An 18,501-nucleotide genomic window follows, 5' to 3' on the forward strand; every position below is an offset into this window, starting at 1 on the left:
AACTTCAGGGACTATTGATATTGTGCAAAGGGATTGATCTAAATTATTTTGTTGAACATTTTAATTCAATTTATTAATATTATTAAAGAAAGATTTTTAAAGATCAAAATCAAGAGTCTAAAGTCTGATTTTTTATATAGAACTATTTCTTTTACATCTTATATTTTTTTGGAAATTATTTATTTATTTGTTAGCGAAATACAAATTAACTTAATTTAATAGTTTATTTAATTTAGATATTTTCTAACAATATTTATTCATATATATATTTATTTCCAATCTTAAAAAATGTTAAATATTTATTTAGAAATAATTGTTTAATGTATGTTGATTTAAGAGATGTTCCTACAGCAGTTAATGGGTGTTAAACCAGCCATCTGTCTTTGTTTGCCCACCGTTTGCAATTTGTTGACAGCTTGGAAACTGCGCTGCTGCTGCTTTTTCTTCATCCAGCTCGGGCCTTCTTTTTTGTATTTTTAGTTTTATTTTTTTATTTGAGCCGCAGTCTCAGCTTCTGCCGGTGGCTTCGTCGGGCGGTAAATGAAGTTGACTTGGCCTTGTCGCACGCCAGTCTGCTTCTGACATTCGCGCGTCGCGCTCGATCGCCGCTTTTATCGTCTGTGATATTACGTTTTTATTGGCCAAAAAGGGCAATAGTGCCGAAAAGCAAACCAAAGCCGCTTAGGTTCAGAAATAAATATACCAGTACATAGAAATTCGATTTTAGTCGAGCGAACTTGAGCTGGGATTTAGGAAACGCAATGAAAACGGTAATTCAAAGACAAGAACCAAGTCAAAAGTACAAAACATAAAGTCACTCTGTCCGCTTATGGCCAAATATCAAAGTGTGTTTTGACTGGAACCAATTCTGTTTGGTCACAATACTCAATTAATTTGCCGAGTTTTGTAGATCAATTAGATATGCAAATTGCCGTGATAAAACAAATCTGACAAAGTTATAAATCACTTACAGTCGATGGGAAAAATAAATGTGTTAAAATATGTGTTGAACAGGATTTTGTTATACATCATTTTTTAGCTTCATGATTTTCTCATTTATCTTATCTTTGATTAGTCTTGTTAATCAATAAATCATGGTGATAAATGAGGCGTAAAAAAAACTATAATCGTCCTAGGGTAAAATTCAGAATACGTAGGTTTAGGGCTCAATATTATATTTCTTAAATTTTATAAACGATTTTAATTTCCTAGTCATAAAATTGTCCAAGTTTTTTGGCCAACATGTTTCAGAAAAGGCAAATAAATATCTGAAAGACATATTGTTTTTTAATTATTGAATGCTTCTTCTGTCAGAATCATGATTTATTTTATTTATTAATTGCTTTGTGTTTAAAATGCTCTAAATTAAAACCATAAATCTTTGAAAGGAAAAGCCCAGCAAACACATAAATCTTAACTAATTGCCGAGAACGTGTTTATTATTCAAATAGAGCCAATATAAAATAGGTTTATACTTTATTGCACTGCATTTTATGCAGAGTTTAGCCAGTTAAAATAACATAATTCTAAAAAATTTAAAAAAATATTTGTTAAAATGTTTAGACTTATTTTAAATGAAAGTTAAGAAACCTTTATTTTATCCTTTCTAGATAAACCACACAATCGTCCTGCTACTGCTGGCAGCTTACCTTCCCAGCTTATCCTGGGCAGCACCTGCCCTCCACTTCAGAGATCCGGAGCCAGATGAACTGGAGGCCTATCCGACCTCGCCCAGCCAAGTGTTGCCCATACAACCTGTGCTGATTTATCCCAAACCACGTGAGAATCTCTACCAGGCGCGAACGCTGGCAGGACGAAATGACGAGCAGGATATTATCTTTGTAAAACTGCTGGAGGACAAGTCCAGTGGCTATCGGCCCAAGCAGCAGCGCCTTGTGATGGAGGAGACGAAACCCTCGCAGAGAAAGAACTTGGGTCTGAAGGACATATTCTATGTGAAGGCCCTCACCAACGGACGTTTCAGCCACGAACGCCTGAAGGTTTACCGAGTGCCCGAGTTCTACGCCATCAGTGTTTTCAGCAACGCAGACAAATGAGCTGAGACACCGGGTGTTAACGATAAAAAGGAGTAATATAAGTTATTTTTAAGACGCTATAAATAAATACCTCAGGAGTGCCGAAGTGCAGCGTTTGTTTTTTGTTTCGTTGCTGCGAACTCTTATCGCGGCGCCACTTTGCGTTCGCGGATTTACACGCAATTTCAATTACTCATAAGCCGGGCTCAGTCCCGCTGACTGATGGGTGTCAGCATCGTCTTGGTCTTGGCCATCAGCCCCAACATTGGTATCAACATTGGCAGCGACACGACTCGTTCCGTCGGAGCCACGTCAAGTGGCAATTAATAACTGTCAGTCGATTGGCGGCTGCGGCTCCAGCTCCACTCCACCACCTTCCAATCCACCATCCATCCCCACATCCGACAACAAAGAACTAATCCCTTTTGTCACTGGGCGTCACAGACCGCGGGCCAAAGCATTACGTCAAAATCAAAGAAAGCAACAAAAGCACAACAGAAAATAAATGGAAATGGAAATGCTTTCCATTGAAAGCCGAACTTAGGATACGCTTAGGGCAAAGGTATTTTATGGGGATAATGGACTTTGTTTGCGGATTACCAAAGAGGAATTGGAGCAAATGATAAAAAGAGTCAATACGTTGAAAGCAGATTATTGTGGGTCCTCAAACATCTCAAAATGTTTAAGAACTGGGTAAATCATATTAATAAAAATTTAAAAAAAAAATGATAAAATTTAATATAATACCAAAACTTGTAAACCTTTTTGAAGTGTACTAAACGGTTTTCAGTTCAATCAATTATATTTATAAATTGCAAAAATATTTATAAATTTGACCAAGTCCATATACCCTCTGAAAAAACGTTTGTGAGCCAAATAAGTTATTTTAAATAAGCAAATAAATCACATTCCGCTGGGCAGGCTCTTGAACCCGCACAGACTTTCGCCCAAAAATGCTTGTGGCACGTTTGCTTCTTTAAAAATGCACGGCGCGCATTCGTTCCAGTTCGGGGATAATAGAAAACGCCACAGAAAGCACCTAATTGAGTTGTCACAATTATGGTAATTTAATAATTAACTGCTAACATTTAGCTTAGGGCGATTAAGTGGTCTGGACAGCGAATTCCGCAAGATTAGTTGACCATCAGGCGCGGCGCAATGTTCATTGACATCAGCTCCTGGAAGAGCAACTTGGCTGCATACGGGAGTCGCACCTGGGAGATCTGCGTCTTGTTCTTGCAGCCCTTGCACTCGAACGTGTTGTTGCGCAGATTGGCGATGGCGATCAGGCCGCAGAAGTTGCAGATGTGCACGCGGTACGGATCGGAGACCTCGAAGAGACGCTCACGCAGGAACTGGGCGGCACCGTGAGAGATCTGACAATCACGCTCCATCTCGCCGAAACGCAAGCCACCGTCACGGGCACGACCCTCCATGGGCTGACGCACCAGGATCTGGACGGGACCTCGAGCACGAGAGTGAATCTTGTCGTCCACCATGTGCTTGAGACGCTGATAATAGGTGGGTCCCAGGAAAACCTGAAAGAAAAAGGAATTGATTGGTTTTTGTTTGTGACAAATTCAGGGACCGTAACAGTTATAAGTTTTACTTTAAATTAAAAGTCATCGATTAATCATTATTCACCACCTTTTATTTATAAGTCATAAAGTAACTGTTATTTCAGAATTTTAAAATAAAAGTCAAAGAATAACAGTTATTTTCTGACCAAAAAAATAAAAGTCTCCCGTAAGTTTTTTTTTATGACTTTTATAATAAAAGTCTAAAAATAAAAATATCTCTTGCCAATAACGTCACAAATTCTCATCTGTTGAAACTCGGTTGGAATTTGTTCCTATGTTGTTATGGTGGCAATTTGTATTTACCTACATACATGAATTCTTTAATACAACGACACCGCGAATTCTTTAGGTAGTTTTTTATTTTTTTTTTGCTAACCAATTGAACCCATACACAAATTCATCAACACAATGAGACCGCGAATTCTTTAGCACTAGAGAAACCTGCATTGTCAACCATACGTACATACATAGCTACGAATTCCAAACTTTTGGTGCAAAGTTGTTAGCTTGGTCAACCATTGGTTCCTCTTGCCCTTACGAATTCGCGGTCTCATTGTGTTGATGACTTCATGTATGGGTTCAATTGGTTAGCAAAAAAATAGACTACACAATATTTGTTCCTCTTGCCCTAAAGAATTCGCGGTGTCGTTGTATTAAAGAATTCATTTGTGACAAATTCAATTTAAAAATCTATTTACCTGGGCATTAATCTTTCGTCCAGTGTGTCCATTGTACATGACCTCGTTGCCTCGCAGATGATAGCCGTACTCCTGCAGGAACGTGGAGATCTTCTGCACGTTGACGGCGTCGTTGAACGGCGTGGCATCGCCGATCTCGCCCTTGTTCGAACCCAGTTTGCCCTGCAGGCACTCGATCAAGTGACCAATTGTCATACGAGACGGAATGGCATGGGGATTAATGATGATATCCGGGGCCAAGCCCTCGCATGTGAAGGCCATGTCCTCCTGCCTATACTGAATACCACACGTTCCCTTTTGTCCGTGACGCGAGGCGAACTTATCGCCGATCTGGGGGATACGCACGGAGCGTACTCGAATCTTGCAGAACTTGTAGCCCTCGCTGTTGAGCGTCAGCATCACCTGATCCACAATACCGGTCTCAGAGTTTCGCAGGAAAGTGGAGGCGTCTCGCTTGGAAAACCGCTTCGTGTTGCTGTCCAGCTCGTCATCGTTTTCGGGCAGCGTAATGGTCTTGCCAATGACCACATCATCGCCGGATACACGAATTCCCGGGGCGATAATGCCATCGTCGTCCAGCTTGTCGTAGTGAGCATTCCGCATTCCCTGGCAGGTGCCGCGGTGGGGCTTCTCGAAGTTCTCCTCCTGATCGCCCACCCGCTTGTTCTCCGAATCCTTGTAAGACCGGTAGAACACCGACCGGAAGAATCCCCGCTCCACAGCAGAGGCATTCAGGATGACAGAATCCTCCTGGTTGTAGCCAGTGTAGCAGAGAATGGCCACGATGGAGTTGATGCCGGCGGGAAGTTCTCGGAAACGCAGGTACTCCATGGAGCGAGTGGTCACAAGTGGCTTCATCGGATAGTACAGCACGTGGGCCAGCGTGTCCATCCGCACATGGAAGTTGGTGATATAAACGCCCATGGCTTGTTTACCTATTCAAGTACAAGAAGTGTGAGTTATACATGAATTTAATATGAAAAGGATGCCTTTACTCACCCATAGCACTTTGATAGGTGTTACGCGGACTCTGGTTGTGATCGGGAAAGGGTATAATGGAGGCGCACACGCCCAGGATCATGGCGGGATGAATCTCGCAGTGCGTGTATGTGGTACAATAGGCATAGTCCTTGTCCTGCTTCAAATCGTACGGCGACATGGCGATCATGACCGTTTCCTCCTCGAGCGTATCGATATACTCCACCACTCCGGAGGCCACCAGAACCTGCCAACTGTAGTTGTTGTAGTCGCGCTCCTTCAACATCTCCACATGGGTCTTCTTCAGCAGCAGCGATCCGTTCTCCACGATGAGCAGGGGCCTACAGATGCGACCAGCATCTGTATAAATTCGGATCTCACGATCTCGAATGTCTCGAATCATCGACACCTCCGACACAATGATGTCCATCTGGCGACGCAGTTTGCGCAGCGTGGCCATCAGCTGCTCGGGATCACGATGGATGCCCACCCAGCAGCCGTTCACAAAGATCTTTGTGGCATCCGCAATGGCGGAGGGTGCAATCTCCTCCAGATTCTCCATGGACCACTCCTCCAAGAACTCCAGAATGGGCGAAGGCTGTGATCCCACAGAAATATAGGCCATGAGGGCGAGGTTCTTCACCAGGCCGACAGCAGCTCCCTCGGGCGTCTCGGCGGGACACAACATGCCCCACAGAGTGTTGTGCAGCTGACGCGGCTTGGCCAGCTTACCATCCCTACCAATCGGCGAGTTGACACGCCGCAAATGGGAGAGAGTGGAGGCGAAGGTCAGGCGATTCAACACCTGCGAGACGCCTGCCCTCGCCTGATGGGCCTTCTTCTGGTCGCCCCAGTTGCCTGTGGCCAGCGAGTAGCGCAGACCATCCGTAATAATGTTCGTCTTGATGGCCAGCTCAAGATTAAAGTCCTTTCCGCGATCGATGAACTTCTGCGTGTACATGCGCACCTCCTTCATCAGATTCTTGAACAGCCCGCGGAAGAGGAAGGCCAACAGTGGCCCAGCGAGATCAAGTCGCTTGTTCCCGTAGTGATCGCGGTCGTCGAGTTCCCGCCTGCCCAACGAAGCCAGCAGCAGGCGGTGCACCATGTAGCCCAGGAAGTAGGCCTTCTTCGTCTCGCAGAAATCGGAGACTCCCACATGGGGCAGCATTTCCTTCTGCAGGATTTCCTTGGCGTACTTGATACGCTTGTCTTTCGTGACTCCAGGTCGAGCTCCTCGGGCGCCTATGAAGTTCAGGGCCACATTCTGTTCCTGCACCACGAAGGCCTCGTCCAGAGATGGCTTCACCATCTCCATCATCTCGGGATCGTCAAAGTCGTAGATGATGTGCTCCAAGATATCGCGATCGGCCACGAAGCCCAGGGCTCGAAATACAATCATAATGGGTATTTCCTGTTTGATGTACGGCAGAATGGCGATGATCCTCTGGCCAATGGCCGACTTTTTGATGTTCTGCGATCCCCTGGCCATCATGTTCACCCACAGCGTGGAAGTGGGTCGCGAACTGTGCTCCAAACACGAACGAATCTCAGTCTTGAACGCATATTTGCCGTCCTTCATGCTGAACACATACACCGTGTTGGTGGCCATCTTCTCCTGGGCGATGAGCACCTTCTCCGAGCCGTTGATGATGAAGTAGCCGCCGGGATCCAGCGGACACTCGTTGAGCTCCGTGAGATCGCGATCCGTGAGCTGGGAGAGCAGGCAGTAGGTGGAGCGCAGCATAATGGGGATCTTGCCGATGAAGGTCTTCTGGTGCTGCGTCTCCACGGGATCCAGGCCCTCCACATTCTTGGTCTTGGTGATGTCCACGTAGAGGGGAGCGGAGTAGGTGAGATTTCGCAGGCGGGCCTCGTTCGGCATCATGGGACTGGGCGAACCGTCCTTCTCCCAGTGCGTCGGCTTCGACAGGTAGATTTGCTCGAACTTCAGGGAGAATCTCGGGGGCGTCTCCACCTCGCCGGATGTGTGCTGGGCCTCCGCCTGCAGCTCGATGGCCGGCGAATCCTCCACGATGCGCTGCACCGACATCTGGATGAACTCGTCGAAGCTGTCCAGCTGCTGACGCACCAGGCCCTTCTCGTCGAAGTACGCGTTGATCACGATCCAGCAGGCCTCCTGCCACAGCTCGTGGGAGATCTCCTCGGCATTCTCCTCCTCGTACAGCTCTGCAAGGAGTTTGTTTGTTACTAAAATCCGTGCAAAAATAATGCGGAGCCCCAGCGCTCCCGCCGCCATGTTCGTTTTTCCCGCTTGCCAACGTGCTTGGGTTTCTATGTGCAAATTCATTTCACTCACCTTCCTCGTTGTCGTACATCATGATGTTGGGTTCCTAAAGTGCCAGAGCACTTTATGCGTCGAAATAAATAACAATTAGCTGGTTTTGCAGTGAATTAACTTGTAAAAACGCAGAAAATTTCACAACAAATGTTTGCCGACAACGCGAGCTGGAAAGTCATCGATGTTTACATACATCGATGTTTCGATGTTTTGGAAAACATCGATGTATCGATACATCGCCGATGTTATTTCCAGCTCTAGGGCCGGCAACAGCTGTTCTTATTGTTTTCATTTCACTTTGTTATTCAACGCGCTTTTGAAATGAGTTTTTTGTGGAAAGGACGTCGGTTTCTGATCGCTGGCATCCTGCCAGTCCTTGAAAACAGCGCAGACGACATTGTGGATAAGGAAAACAAGACCTACAAGGCTTTCCTGGCCAGTAAACCGCCACAGGAAACGGGCATGGAGCGCATCAAACAAATGTTTTCAATCGAGTAAGAAATGTGTGATATTAACAATTATACAAAAACTAATGATGGATTTTTGTATTAAACCAGCGAGTTTGGTAGCATATCCTCCGAACTGAACTCCATTTACCAGGCCGGCTTCCTGGGCTTCCTCATTGGAGCCATTTACGGCGGGATTACACAATCGCGCGTGGGCTACATGAATTTCATGGAGAACAACCAGGCCACAGCCTTCAAATCGCACTTCGATGCTAAGGTGGGTGGCTAATCCTTATAATCATAGTAAATTCTTAACTAATTCTTTGTTTCTTATCACAGAAAAAGCTGCAGGATCAGTTTACAGTCAACTTTGCCAAGGGCGGCTTCAAATGGGGCTGGCGAGTGGGGCTCTTTACCACCTCTTACTTGTAAGTTGGTTCTTTTTAGGGCTAGAAATGGTTACTCCATAAAATCAGAGAGATCTTCCCATCAGTTCTCTGAAAAATTATACAAAATCATTTGTATTTGAAAAATCTAAACTCATTTCCTGGAATGCTTCTGTTTTTACATATCAAAACCATCTTTATAGTATCATATTTACCAGCGGCATCATCACTTTCATGTCGGTGTACCGTGGAAAATCCTCGATCTACGAGGATAGGTTTTTTATAAAATCTCAGAAATATCTTCATTAGTTTTCTGAAAAAGATCTAAAAAATCAATTGAATTTGATGAGTGTAGAACCATTTCCTGGAACCCTTGTAATTTTACTTATTAAAACCATCTATTATACGTATTTATTATCATATTGCCCAGCGGTATAATCACCTGCACGTCGGTGTACCGTGAAAAGTCCTCGATCTACGAGGATAGTTATTCTCTAAAATCTCAGAAATATCTTCATTAGTTTTCTAAAAAATATCTGAAAAATCAATTCCTTTTGATGAGTGTAGAACCATTTCCTGGAACCCTTTTAATTTTACTTATCAAAATCATCTCTAATATTTCTAATTTATCATATTTTCCAGCGGCATCATCACCTGCATGTCGGTGTACCGTGGAAAATCCTCGATCTACGAGTACTTGGCCGCCGGTTCCATCACCGGCTCGCTTTACAAAGTGAATCTGGGACTGCGCGGCATGGCGGCGGGTGGAATCATTGGAGGCTTCTTGGGCGGAGTGGCTGGAGTAACCTCCCTGCTGCTGATGAAGGCATCCGGCACCTCGATGGAGGAGGTGCGCTACTGGCAGTACAAATGGCGACTCGATCGCGATGAAAACATACAGCTGGCGTTCAAAAAGCTCACAGAAGACGAGAACCCAGAGCTCTTCAAGGCGCACGACGAGAAGGTAACCGAACAGGTGTCCCTGGACTCGGTCAAGTGAGTCTGTAGCTCTTAAATTAGACGCCAGTGTAAACTTAGTTGAGTTTTTTTAATTTAAATAAATTGCAATATGTCCATCTAAAGTAACATAGACAAGAATACATTTAAGGAAGCCCACATTGGCGGCTGCTATGCGATGTTTCAGTTGATGCCTAGTGCCTCTAAAGATATCGAAACAGGACGACAGATAGACACAAGAACAGAAACAGAAGAAATGAACACGAAACTCGTTTTGGATACAATAAATTAAATGCTCTGCGAGGAACAGTAGGTTGAGTGGGTTTAGTTAGAATTGACTCGATGGGGGATCGGGGGATTCAGACTTAGTCCTCGGCGGTGGGACGCGTGAGGCGCTTGGCGCCGCGGTTAGGTGGCCCCTTGGGCTTGGCAAAAGCCGGTCGGTGTAGGATCTTCTTAGGGTGCAGCTCGTCTTGGAGGAAGGCTTCGGTCAGCTCGCTGCCGCTGTCGATTTCGAGCTATGGGATACAAAAAAGTTAGTAAGAATCAAAAATAGCTTTAAAGTAATGCGTATTTCATGATTTCAGAGCCATAAATCTATAAATATACGACTTATTAATGGGAAATGATCAATAAAATCATTATTTTAGATTTTTATAGCCCTAATCTTGCTGTTTGTAGTCATATCAACCCACCTTCTTCACAACCTCAACGCCGAGGGCCGCCAGCTCCTCGAGGAAGGGAGCCTTGCAGCTGGAGTACATCATGCGCTCGCGCACGGAGCAGGAATATCCCGGCATGGAGTAGACGAACACGTACGACTCGAAGTAGTCGCCCTCGTGCGTGTGCCGGAAGAGGAACAAGTGGTAGCGGGCATGATCCTCGGGCACCTGCTTCGGCAGATCCGCGAGTTCCACTTTGGCCGCATGCGAGACGTGGATTTTCTCCTCCTCCAGATCGATGCGAAACTGCAGGTAGTCGTGTTTGCCGCGCACCAGATCCTGAACGGCAGCCACAGTCGGCTCACTCAGAGGGCAGTTGATCCCGCCGAGCGTCTGGTGCCGCGTATTCGTGTTTATCTCGGTGTGCACCTCGGTTTTGCGCAGCTCCTTCAGCTCCTCCTCCCTGCTGGTCAGCGGAGCGGGGGCAGCAAAGTCCTGCTTGTGCCGCCGGTAGCCCTCCAGCGTGGCCTCATCCGAAGTGGTGGCATGCAGCTCTTCGGTGATGTAGGCCGAGCCGAACTCCGTCTTCAGCGTGGCCTTCGTGGAGGCGTAGACCATCTTCTGCCGGATGCTGGCCGTGTCCGGGGTCCAGCTGATGAGCAGCCAGCTGTAGCCCAGCGGTATCTTGGTGTCCAGGCGGTAGAGGATGTAGCAGGGCACATCCTTCTCGAGCAGCGGCCCGATCAGCTTGTCGTAGTCGCGCTCCCAGTCCTTTTTCGACTCCGCCGTGGCGCCGCAGCTGAGCTGCTCTGTAAATGCAGGCGGGGTTAGACCGGAAGCGTCGTTATCAAGTATATATACGAATACTGGAGCAAATCCACTCACCATTCTCGATCGAAACTTTTATCACGCGAAATTTACCATTCTTCGCCTTGCCAAACACCTTGGCCAGCTGCTCGTTGGCTGAAAAAAGGAAGGGGAATCTTAGGATCTAATCTGCGTGGTTCCTTATCAATTGTATACCTCGGATTCCCGTTTGGTGCGACATTTGGACAACAGCTAAAATTAATATTTCCGAAAAAAAATATTACTCACAATTAAGGTGACCAGAAGGCGCGAGAAGCGATATACTGGAAAAATAGTATATACCAAATGCTTATTTTACGAAATATATTTCAACAAACTATTTAAAGAAAAGTTTCAAGGGGGATTCCCTAAACTGTTGAATTGCTGAATTGTTGAATTTTGTTCAGCTGTTAATCAGCTGTTCCATACAAAGTCAACTTTCAGAAATTTCAGCAATTCAACAGCCTCGAGGCTGCTGAAAATTTTGTTGAATTGCTGAAAAGCCAGAGTTGTCACCTTTTTTTAAAAGTCGTGGCAACTCTGTAACATTTTAGTATCACCAGTACGCATTATTTATTTTAAAATCAACTTAGAAAGCATATTTGCGGTGGTTTTTACCTTGGTAACACTTTTAGACTAGCAATAATAAATTAAATTGTACATGCTTTAAGTTCCGTGAAAGTTTTCAACAAATAACAGCTGTTTGAAAATTCAACAGGAACCATTTTGGGTCGTTCCCTAAATTGCTGAAATTTTTTGTTGAATTTTCAACAATTCAGCAATTCAACAGTTTAGGGAATCCCCCTTTAGAATTTTTATTAAATTTATATTAAACTAACTAACTTTGAATTCATTTACCTAAACAATTTAAATGAAATGGTAAAGTAATAAAATGACTAAAAATTGTTTGTTCATGAACAGAAATTATTTTAAAGCTTTTTAAATAGTTCAACATAAAAAAATAAAATAAACATATGTTTTCAAAAGTATTTAAATACCATTATATTTATGGTATGTGGAATTTCAGAAAATACCAAACTCGAGCAAAACAGGCCCACAGGGTGATTCCTGCACTGACCAAGTGTTGGGAAACGCCGCCCTCTGCAGCACCAGCTCGAGCGTTCTTTTTTCGCTGAAAATGTAAAGAAAACTGCATTTAAGTGCATTTAAAGCGAAGCAATCAGCCTGGAAAAGCCTTTGTTGTGCAATCGCATAGTCAATAAAGTGAGTGCACGCGCCAATCGCCCGTTTGCATCGCTCCGACGGGCAATTGGAGCAGCTGCGTCGACGTCGGCAGCGGAGCACCCAGTGCAGCAGTGTCCACGCCCCAAATGTTTACGGGCGTGAAAAGTGGAAAAGCGGGGAAATTAATACGATTTTCACTTCCCCTTCGCCCCCAGCAGCCACACCCATGTTGACCGAAGCCCCCATGGCCAGCGAGAACATCATGGACGAACTAGCCTCTCTGATACGCACCGAGATCCCCGACGGCCGCCAGAGTCTGCGGGACAGCTACACGAACCTGGAGCGGGTGGCCGACTACTGCGAGGACACCTACTACCGCGCGGAGAACAAGAAGGCGGCCCTGGAGGCCACCAAGAACTACACCACCCAGTCGCTGGCCAGCGTCGCCTACCAGATCAACACGCTCGCCTACAGCTACATGCAGCTCCTCGAGCTTCAGGCCCAGCAGCTGGGCGAGATGGAGTCCCAGATGAACCACATCGCCCAGACGGTGCACATCCACAAGGAGAAGGTGGCCAGGAGGTAAGGCAATCTAACTAAGTGGGATGTCAAGTTGTTGTAAGGGGTATATTGATTATTTTTATACCGTATCCTCAAGGAGAAGGTCTCCAGGAAGTAAGGAAGTTCAGTTCGTTGAAATGATATTATATAGTACAAGATTACTAGGGCATATTATATGATATAGCATAGAATAATATGGATAGGAGCTAAGGATATGAAACTGTATCATTTCTAGCTGTTTATGTCTATGTTTCATAGTGTACAACAAAATGTTTTAGGGGCTATAATATAATATAGTATAGAAAATCCACCTATCAGACATTTTCAGTTATAAGAACCTATATCAAGCACGAGTCATAATTGATAAAAGCTTTTATTTGTGTAAGACGTGCTTGTATGAGGTCATGCAGTTGATATTAAGTACATATTTGTTCTTCTTTTATTCCATTGTGGGGGCTCACTTTCTTTTATATTCATTTATTAACCCTAGAAAGACTTGAGTTAGTTATTACTTATATTTCCTTTAAGGAAATTCAATATATGAACAAAATATTAAGTTTTTAAAATGTTAGAGTTCTAAATCGGCATTAGTTTACATTCCTTTTAGAGTTAATATCATACTACATTGTTCTTTCTCAAATATTTTCCTACCCCCCAGGGAGATCGGCGTGCTGACGGCCAACAAGGTGAGCTCGCGCCAGTTCAAGATCGTGGCGCCCATCAATCCGGAGAAGCCCATCAAGTATGTGCGCAAGCCCATCGACTACTCGATGCTGGACGAGATTGGCCACGGCATCAACTCGGCCTCGCACTCGCAAGTGCGGCAAAAGCATCGGGGCTCCAGCCATGGGTCCGTGCAATCGCTGTTGCCCCCTTCGGTGGGTCCGCCGCCGACCACGAAGCCCCCGACTCCGCCGCAGATGTCGCGGGCTGGAAACACCGGCACCCTGGGCAAGTCGGTCAGCAATACTGGGACGCTGGGCAAGAGCTCGCGGGAGTACCGCACTCCGCCGGTGGTCAATCCACCGCAGGTGCCCTCGCACTACGCCCCCAACTATCCGATTGGTCATCCCAAGCGCATGTCGACGGCCTCGTCCACGATGACCACCACCACCACGGGCGGTGGAGCGGCAGGCAATGAGCGGGCTGCTGGGTACAGTGCACTGCCGATGCCACCCAGCCAGCAGATAGCCACCCATGTGAACCTGCCGTCCGCGGGCATGATGCAATCGCTGCCACCGCCGCCACCCACAACGTACGACGATCGCAGCAGCATGCCACGTTAGTTGACTACGTTACACCACTATAAATCGATGCTGATAGCCCTGTTTTAAATCCTCAGCAGCTCCCCCTTCACCGCTAACGGTGTCGCAGCACGAGATGACGGAGCAGAGTCACATTGGCATGCACACCTTGGGACGCAACATCAACAGGTGAGTTTCCAGCAGAAGCATTCTTTGTCTTGTGTACATATAACCTATTTCATGTTCTCTATGCAAACCCAGGAATCCAAATCGGTAAATTGCATGTTTTTCTCTCAATCAATGGGTTATACACAGTTTAAATATACAAAACTATATTCATATTAGAGCCCTGCATGAATCATTCAATTTTTGATTTATCATATAATGCCATAAAATTTCTGATTTGTTTAATCTTATTCTATGAGAAATAAATTTAATGTTTTTCTAATTCATTTCGAATTGAATGAACGAATGAATAATATTTATGCATTTTTTTAATATGCCAAATTTTTTTTTGTGCTTTCTTTTGAGAACAAAAAGTGGAAAATTTTAACAAATCAATGTTAACTGCTTAGTAAATAAAATTCAGGCAGATTTAATCACAAAATTATGGCCCTTTCTTCTTCAAAAGAAATTATTGTTTGAATTATTTTGGAATTCATGCCATTTATTCATTCAATTCTATTAAACTCAAAATTCAAATTCATTCAATTCTATTAAACTCAAAATTCGTATTAATTCATTCCTATAAAACAAAAAATTCATTGGATTCATTCATTCATATTGTGAAAGTCTGGCATTTTTAAGCATTTAACTGCGTATAACCCCATGAAATCCACAACTATATCACATTATTAACCCATTGTTATTCCAAAGAAATCATTTCAGCTTGAACTTTGCTCGTCCCGGCTCCCAGTCGCCGCCCTTGCCGCCTCCGCCGCCGCCGGAGGATGAGCACCAGGACTTTGGGCGACCACGCACCTCGACGGGACCGCAGCTGGCGCCCATAGTGCCCGAGGATCAGAACTTGCCCGGCTGGGTGCCCAAGAACTTCATTGAGAAGGGTAAAAATATACTCGCCAATTGCCAAATAGAAACCATTCTGATTTCGATTAATATTCCAGTGGTAGCCATTTACGACTACTATGCCGACAAGGACGATGAGCTCAGCTTCCAGGAGAGCTCGGTGCTGTACGTGCTCAAGAAGAACGACGACGGTTGGTGGGAGGGCGTCATGGATGGAGTGACCGGCCTGTTTCCGGGCAATTACGTAGAGCCCTGCGTCTAAGCCTCGCCTCGATATTCTAAACATGCCAACCATTACAATAATCTGCATTATCTGGTCTGTTCCAGTCCTCCGCTGCTTCTCAAGAACCTCTAAGACATAATTTCAATGATCAAGGACGGTTGTGAGGACAACTGAGGACCGCAACAGGCTCAGCTGACAATGACGATAACATTTTGAGCATATTGATAAGGACAATTATACAATTACACACCCAAACAAGCACAGCAGGCCAGAGAAAGCGAAGAGAATTCCATTAGCATCAGCCAATTGCATTTAGTCTAATATGAAACGAGCACACACACAGGATCCGGGGGCCCAGGATAACTAGCTTGCTGCCCAACTAAACCTATTTACACTCTAGTAGCCGAAAACGATGCATCAGGAAGGGGAGGCGTAAATAACTTACGCGATATTCCAAAAATTGTTTCACAGACGTAGACGAATTCAGCCCCGCCCCACGCCACCAGTCCAATTACTTTAAATATTTGCTCACTGTTTTGTCAAGCGATTTCTGTTTGCCCTGCGCTTGGATATTCCCTTGCTATTATCCTATTCTACCCACACCTATCTATGTACCCTACTCCCCCAGCAATAATGTAGGTTATATAAATTTCAGTTAGCATTTAATACTTAAGTATTGGCCAGTTGGAACTTTTGTTTGCACTTTTACGAACCGCAACGAGTACTTTATTTTGCGAACGTTTAGTTAAAATGGAATTGCCAGCAACGGAATCAAATTAAAATTATACAATACAAGTACACACACGCTCTATATGCTAAAAAATAATAGCTAATAAAAATTTCAATTACTAAACCGCAAGTCCTTGTTCTATGACCGTGTAATTTGCGTTGACCTTCTCGTGAGCCGAGCCGGATGTCAGTAAAAATCCGTAATTGGGGCAAGGCTCCTCCGGCTTCGGCGGCCTGCCAAATTCAAATTCGTAATCGAAATCTTGAATGCAAATTCCCAGGCGTGCGATGGACGGCTTGAAATATTTACAAATGCCAACACTCATTGGGGTCGTTCAGTCAGTCAATCAATCCATCATAATCGACGTGCTGCTGCTCCACAAACCGATTTCAATTCAATGTCTCGTCCTGGAAAACTTTTCCCCAACTCTGAATGAGGTAAATTAATGCTTTCGTGGTGATATGTGAAGGGTTTTAATTTTTTCCTGAATTTATTATCAGGCTTCAAGGAGTTGACGTGGCGGAAATGCCAAAAAACTGGAGTGCTGCATGATTTGCATAAAATGTGCTAAATCGTTGCCCACTTTTCGGGGCCCTCCGACGATAACTATGGAAATACCTTTATTTGTGGACAATTATTAGAGTGGACCTCAACAGCTCTTGGATAGGGAATCTTTGGCCAACTATTTAACCCACAACTGGCCAGCGGCAGGTGAAACTCGCCAGAAATGTATGCAAAATGGCGCATTAGCATTTCAACAATGCCGTAGTAAAAACGCGGCAACAACAAAAATTGATTGTGTCGTGCCAGGAGTCAGACCACCACCCACATACCACCCATTCCACCCCCCTTTCGACATGGACATGCCTATAATTTCGTTCTTTTCTGACCAGGCCGAATCGGACCCTTCAGTTGAGTTTGGTACGTCGACGCGAATGGTTCTACAAACCGCTTTCGTTTGGGATATTTTTTTATTCTCGGAATTCTCGGCGACCCAGCGCTTCCGGTTTTCGGCTTTAAAATCTTTTCGGCGTGTGGCGTGTCCGGAAAGTTTTCCAAGCGGATAAAGTGCAAAACAAAACTATTTGTAAGTGAGCCGCGCTGCAGAGGTGCTTGAAAAGTTTTTATCAAATGTTTGTTTTACATAATCGAAATAAAGCCCAGATTGGGGTGGCTTCTCTCTGCGGGCACCGCATATAATTGACCTACTTGGATACGGATTTACCTGCTGGCCAAGTGTAAAATATTACATTATTTCATGTCAGGATTGAGGCCACTGGCCACTTTGTTTATGGCGAAAACAATTCGCGTCGTCAATGCGGACAAGTTGGCCCACTTAGTGTCGAAATTCCTAGAGTTTCGTGACACGCACAACTTTCTCGAAAGGCGTTAATTTGAAAAACCCCCTGTGAAGGTTAAAAGTTTTGCACTTGCATCGCACCTACATCCTACAACCTACGGAAGATGACGTCACTCTGGATGCATATTGGGGGGCTGGTCACTGGTCACTCAGCCTGATGGGTCTCTAAAAATAAACCCGGCGAGTGTGTGCCCCGGGGAAATGGCTTTGGGTAATTAAGTCGTCTCCAGGTCACAAGGGCCATCAATCACCACCGCTGCGTATACGCAATGTTCGTGGCGGGTAATTACAGTCCTGCTTTCTGGGGTTTACCTTGCTTGGGTTTTGTTAGCTCGGCTGGATTTTTTGTTCTGTTAAGCCAATAGAACCATAAAAAACACATATTCATAATAAAGAACTATCGTAAAAAATATTGGGAGCAGAGATCATAAAGTTTGAGAAAATAAAGTTAGTCAAATTATATATATTCTGTACCAATTTACGTTTTTTTTATACCCTTTGGGAGCATTATATTAATGAAAGCTTCTTAAACCATATTGCAATTACCAAGGTAATAAAGCCATACTTTATTCATCGATAAGCATTTCCACTTATAAGCGAATTAAATATTAAAATCCCACATTACACATGAAAATAGCTACTTTAATGGGAATCGCTATTATTTTGTGGCCCCGTTGCAGGGAGTTCCCTTAAGGAATATAATGCTTAACTATAACGATTTGTCAAAGCTTTAGAGGTCTTTGTTTTACTCAGATCCCTATCGACGGGTTTTGTTTATTTTGGAATCCTCTTTGTCATAAGTGAGTTAAAAGGAATGTGTTCTTTATCACTTGCTGGCCAGTCCTGTATCGAAAAGCAAACTCATTAGCGATAAAGAGTCTGTCACACGTGTTATTACTTAGCCCTGCTTGGAGTTACGGGACTTTTCCGAGCACCCCATCCAAAACGAAGCAGGGTTTTCCCTCGAAAAGCCTTTCAAAGGTCTAATTCATAGGCGGCACTCCACTTTGCCCGCCCCAAATGGCCCAATTCTCACTCCCGATTTCCGCTAATGAGCTCCAGGCAGACCACAATGTGCTGGACAAACAAAGCCACGCCTCCAAAGCCCCAACAACCCCCTTCCGTAACTCCCAAATGGAGTTCACTAGCCGGCAAATCAAAACATGGAATACCAAAGCATTAAAAACATTAACAGTCGTCGGGCGACAACAACCGAAGACAAAAGTCAGTGGGGCTCTGTTACTGCACCACCTCCCAATAACCTGGTCAACCACCCACCCA

General features: G+C 44.7%; 5 protein-coding genes across 7 annotated transcripts; 3 read left to right on the plus strand and 2 right to left on the minus strand.

Moving 5' to 3' along the window:
- Positions 1–505: 505 nt before the first annotated feature.
- On the plus strand, positions 506–2,136 carry LOC108060170 (uncharacterized). The gene is made up of 2 exons (XM_070217471.1): positions 506–770; positions 1,611–2,136. Exons 1-2 carry the CDS (start codon positions 762–764, stop codon positions 2,055–2,057), a joined length of 456 nt encoding a protein of 151 aa, XP_070073572.1. The 5' UTR covers positions 506–761; the 3' UTR covers positions 2,058–2,136.
- Positions 2,137–3,079: 943 nt separating this feature from the next.
- Polr2B (RNA polymerase II subunit RpII140) lies at positions 3,080–7,780 on the minus strand. Its single transcript, XM_017145821.3, has 4 exons — positions 7,613–7,780; positions 5,314–7,482; positions 4,315–5,249; positions 3,080–3,574 (listed from the first exon to the last, which is right to left on the minus strand). The coding sequence occupies exons 1-4, from the start codon at positions 7,632–7,634 to the stop codon at positions 3,170–3,172; spliced, it is 3,531 nt and encodes a 1,176-aa protein (XP_017001310.1). The 5' UTR covers positions 7,635–7,780; the 3' UTR covers positions 3,080–3,169.
- Positions 7,781–7,843: 63 nt separating this feature from the next.
- On the plus strand, positions 7,844–9,508 carry 140up (RPII140-upstream gene protein). The gene is made up of 4 exons (XM_017145831.3): positions 7,844–8,088; positions 8,152–8,317; positions 8,380–8,468; positions 9,069–9,508. Exons 1-4 carry the CDS (start codon positions 7,916–7,918, stop codon positions 9,424–9,426), a joined length of 786 nt encoding a protein of 261 aa, XP_017001320.1. The 5' UTR covers positions 7,844–7,915; the 3' UTR covers positions 9,427–9,508.
- twf (twinfilin actin binding protein) lies at positions 9,456–11,193 on the minus strand. Its single transcript, XM_017145829.3, has 4 exons — positions 11,069–11,193; positions 10,931–11,008; positions 10,079–10,854; positions 9,456–9,901 (listed from the first exon to the last, which is right to left on the minus strand). Exons 1-4 carry the CDS (start codon positions 11,091–11,093, stop codon positions 9,749–9,751), a joined length of 1,032 nt encoding a protein of 343 aa, XP_017001318.2. The 5' UTR covers positions 11,094–11,193; the 3' UTR covers positions 9,456–9,748.
- Positions 11,194–11,956: 763 nt separating this feature from the next.
- Positions 11,957–15,989, plus strand: Abi (tyrosine kinase Abl). Of its 3 annotated transcripts, none has more exons than XM_017145827.3 (7): positions 11,957–12,115; positions 12,295–12,658; positions 13,296–13,918; positions 13,980–14,070; positions 14,143–14,154; positions 14,758–14,945; positions 15,006–15,989. In XM_017145827.3, exons 2-7 carry the CDS (start codon positions 12,303–12,305, stop codon positions 15,167–15,169), a joined length of 1,434 nt encoding a protein of 477 aa, XP_017001316.1. In that variant the 5' UTR covers positions 11,957–12,115; positions 12,295–12,302; the 3' UTR covers positions 15,170–15,989. The 3 variants fall into 3 exon arrangements, with proteins under 3 accessions (XP_017001316.1, XP_070073146.1, XP_017001315.1); XM_017145826.3 differs by having other exon boundaries at positions 11,958–12,115; positions 12,292–12,658; XM_070217045.1 differs by lacking the exon at positions 14,143–14,154.
- The last annotated feature ends 2,512 nt before the right edge of the window (positions 15,990–18,501 follow it).

This window comes from Drosophila takahashii, chromosome 3R, assembly GCF_030179915.1.
Source record: "Drosophila takahashii strain IR98-3 E-12201 chromosome 3R, DtakHiC1v2, whole genome shotgun sequence".
NCBI classification, from domain to species: Eukaryota; Metazoa; Arthropoda; class Insecta; order Diptera; family Drosophilidae; genus Drosophila; species Drosophila takahashii.

What these genes read in the sequence shown, in the direction of transcription:
- Polr2B (XM_017145821.3), bottom strand. Translation starts at nt 7,634, where the DNA reads ATGATGTACGACAACGAGGAAG. An exon ending in CACCTATCAAAGTGCTATGG is followed by an intron (nt 5,250 to 5,313) that starts GTGAGTAAAGGC and finishes GTACTTGAATAG; the next exon opens with GTAAACAAGCCATGGGCGTT. An exon ending in GACGAAAGATTAATGCCCAG is followed by an intron (nt 3,575 to 4,314) that starts GTAAATAGATTT and finishes TTTTTCTTTCAG; the next exon opens with GTTTTCCTGGGACCCACCTA.
- 140up (XM_017145831.3), top strand. Translation starts at nt 7,916, where the DNA reads ATGAGTTTTTTGTGGAAAGGACGTCGGTTTCTGATCGCTGGCATCCTG. An exon ending in AATCGCACTTCGATGCTAAG is followed by an intron (nt 8,318 to 8,379) that starts GTGGGTGGCTAA and finishes TTCTTATCACAG; the next exon opens with AAAAAGCTGCAGGATCAGTT. An exon ending in CTCTTTACCACCTCTTACTT is followed by an intron (nt 8,469 to 9,068) that starts GTAAGTTGGTTC and finishes CATATTTTCCAG; the next exon opens with CGGCATCATCACCTGCATGT.
- twf (XM_017145829.3), bottom strand. Translation starts at nt 11,093, where the DNA reads ATGTCGCACCAAACGGGAATCCGAG. An exon ending in GCACCAAACGGGAATCCGAG is followed by an intron (nt 11,009 to 11,068) that starts GTATACAATTGA and finishes TCCTTTTTTCAG; the next exon opens with CCAACGAGCAGCTGGCCAAG. An exon ending in GCGTTGAGGTTGTGAAGAAG is followed by an intron (nt 9,902 to 10,078) that starts GTGGGTTGATAT and finishes TGTATCCCATAG; the next exon opens with CTCGAAATCGACAGCGGCAG.
- Abi (XM_017145827.3), top strand. Translation starts at nt 12,303, where the DNA reads ATGTTGACCGAAGCCCCCATGGCCAGCGAGAACATCATGGACGAACTA. An exon ending in CGATCGCAGCAGCATGCCAC is followed by an intron (nt 13,919 to 13,979) that starts GTTAGTTGACTA and finishes TTAAATCCTCAG; the next exon opens with CAGCTCCCCCTTCACCGCTA. An exon ending in CAAGAACTTCATTGAGAAGG is followed by an intron (nt 14,946 to 15,005) that starts GTAAAAATATAC and finishes TTAATATTCCAG; the next exon opens with TGGTAGCCATTTACGACTAC.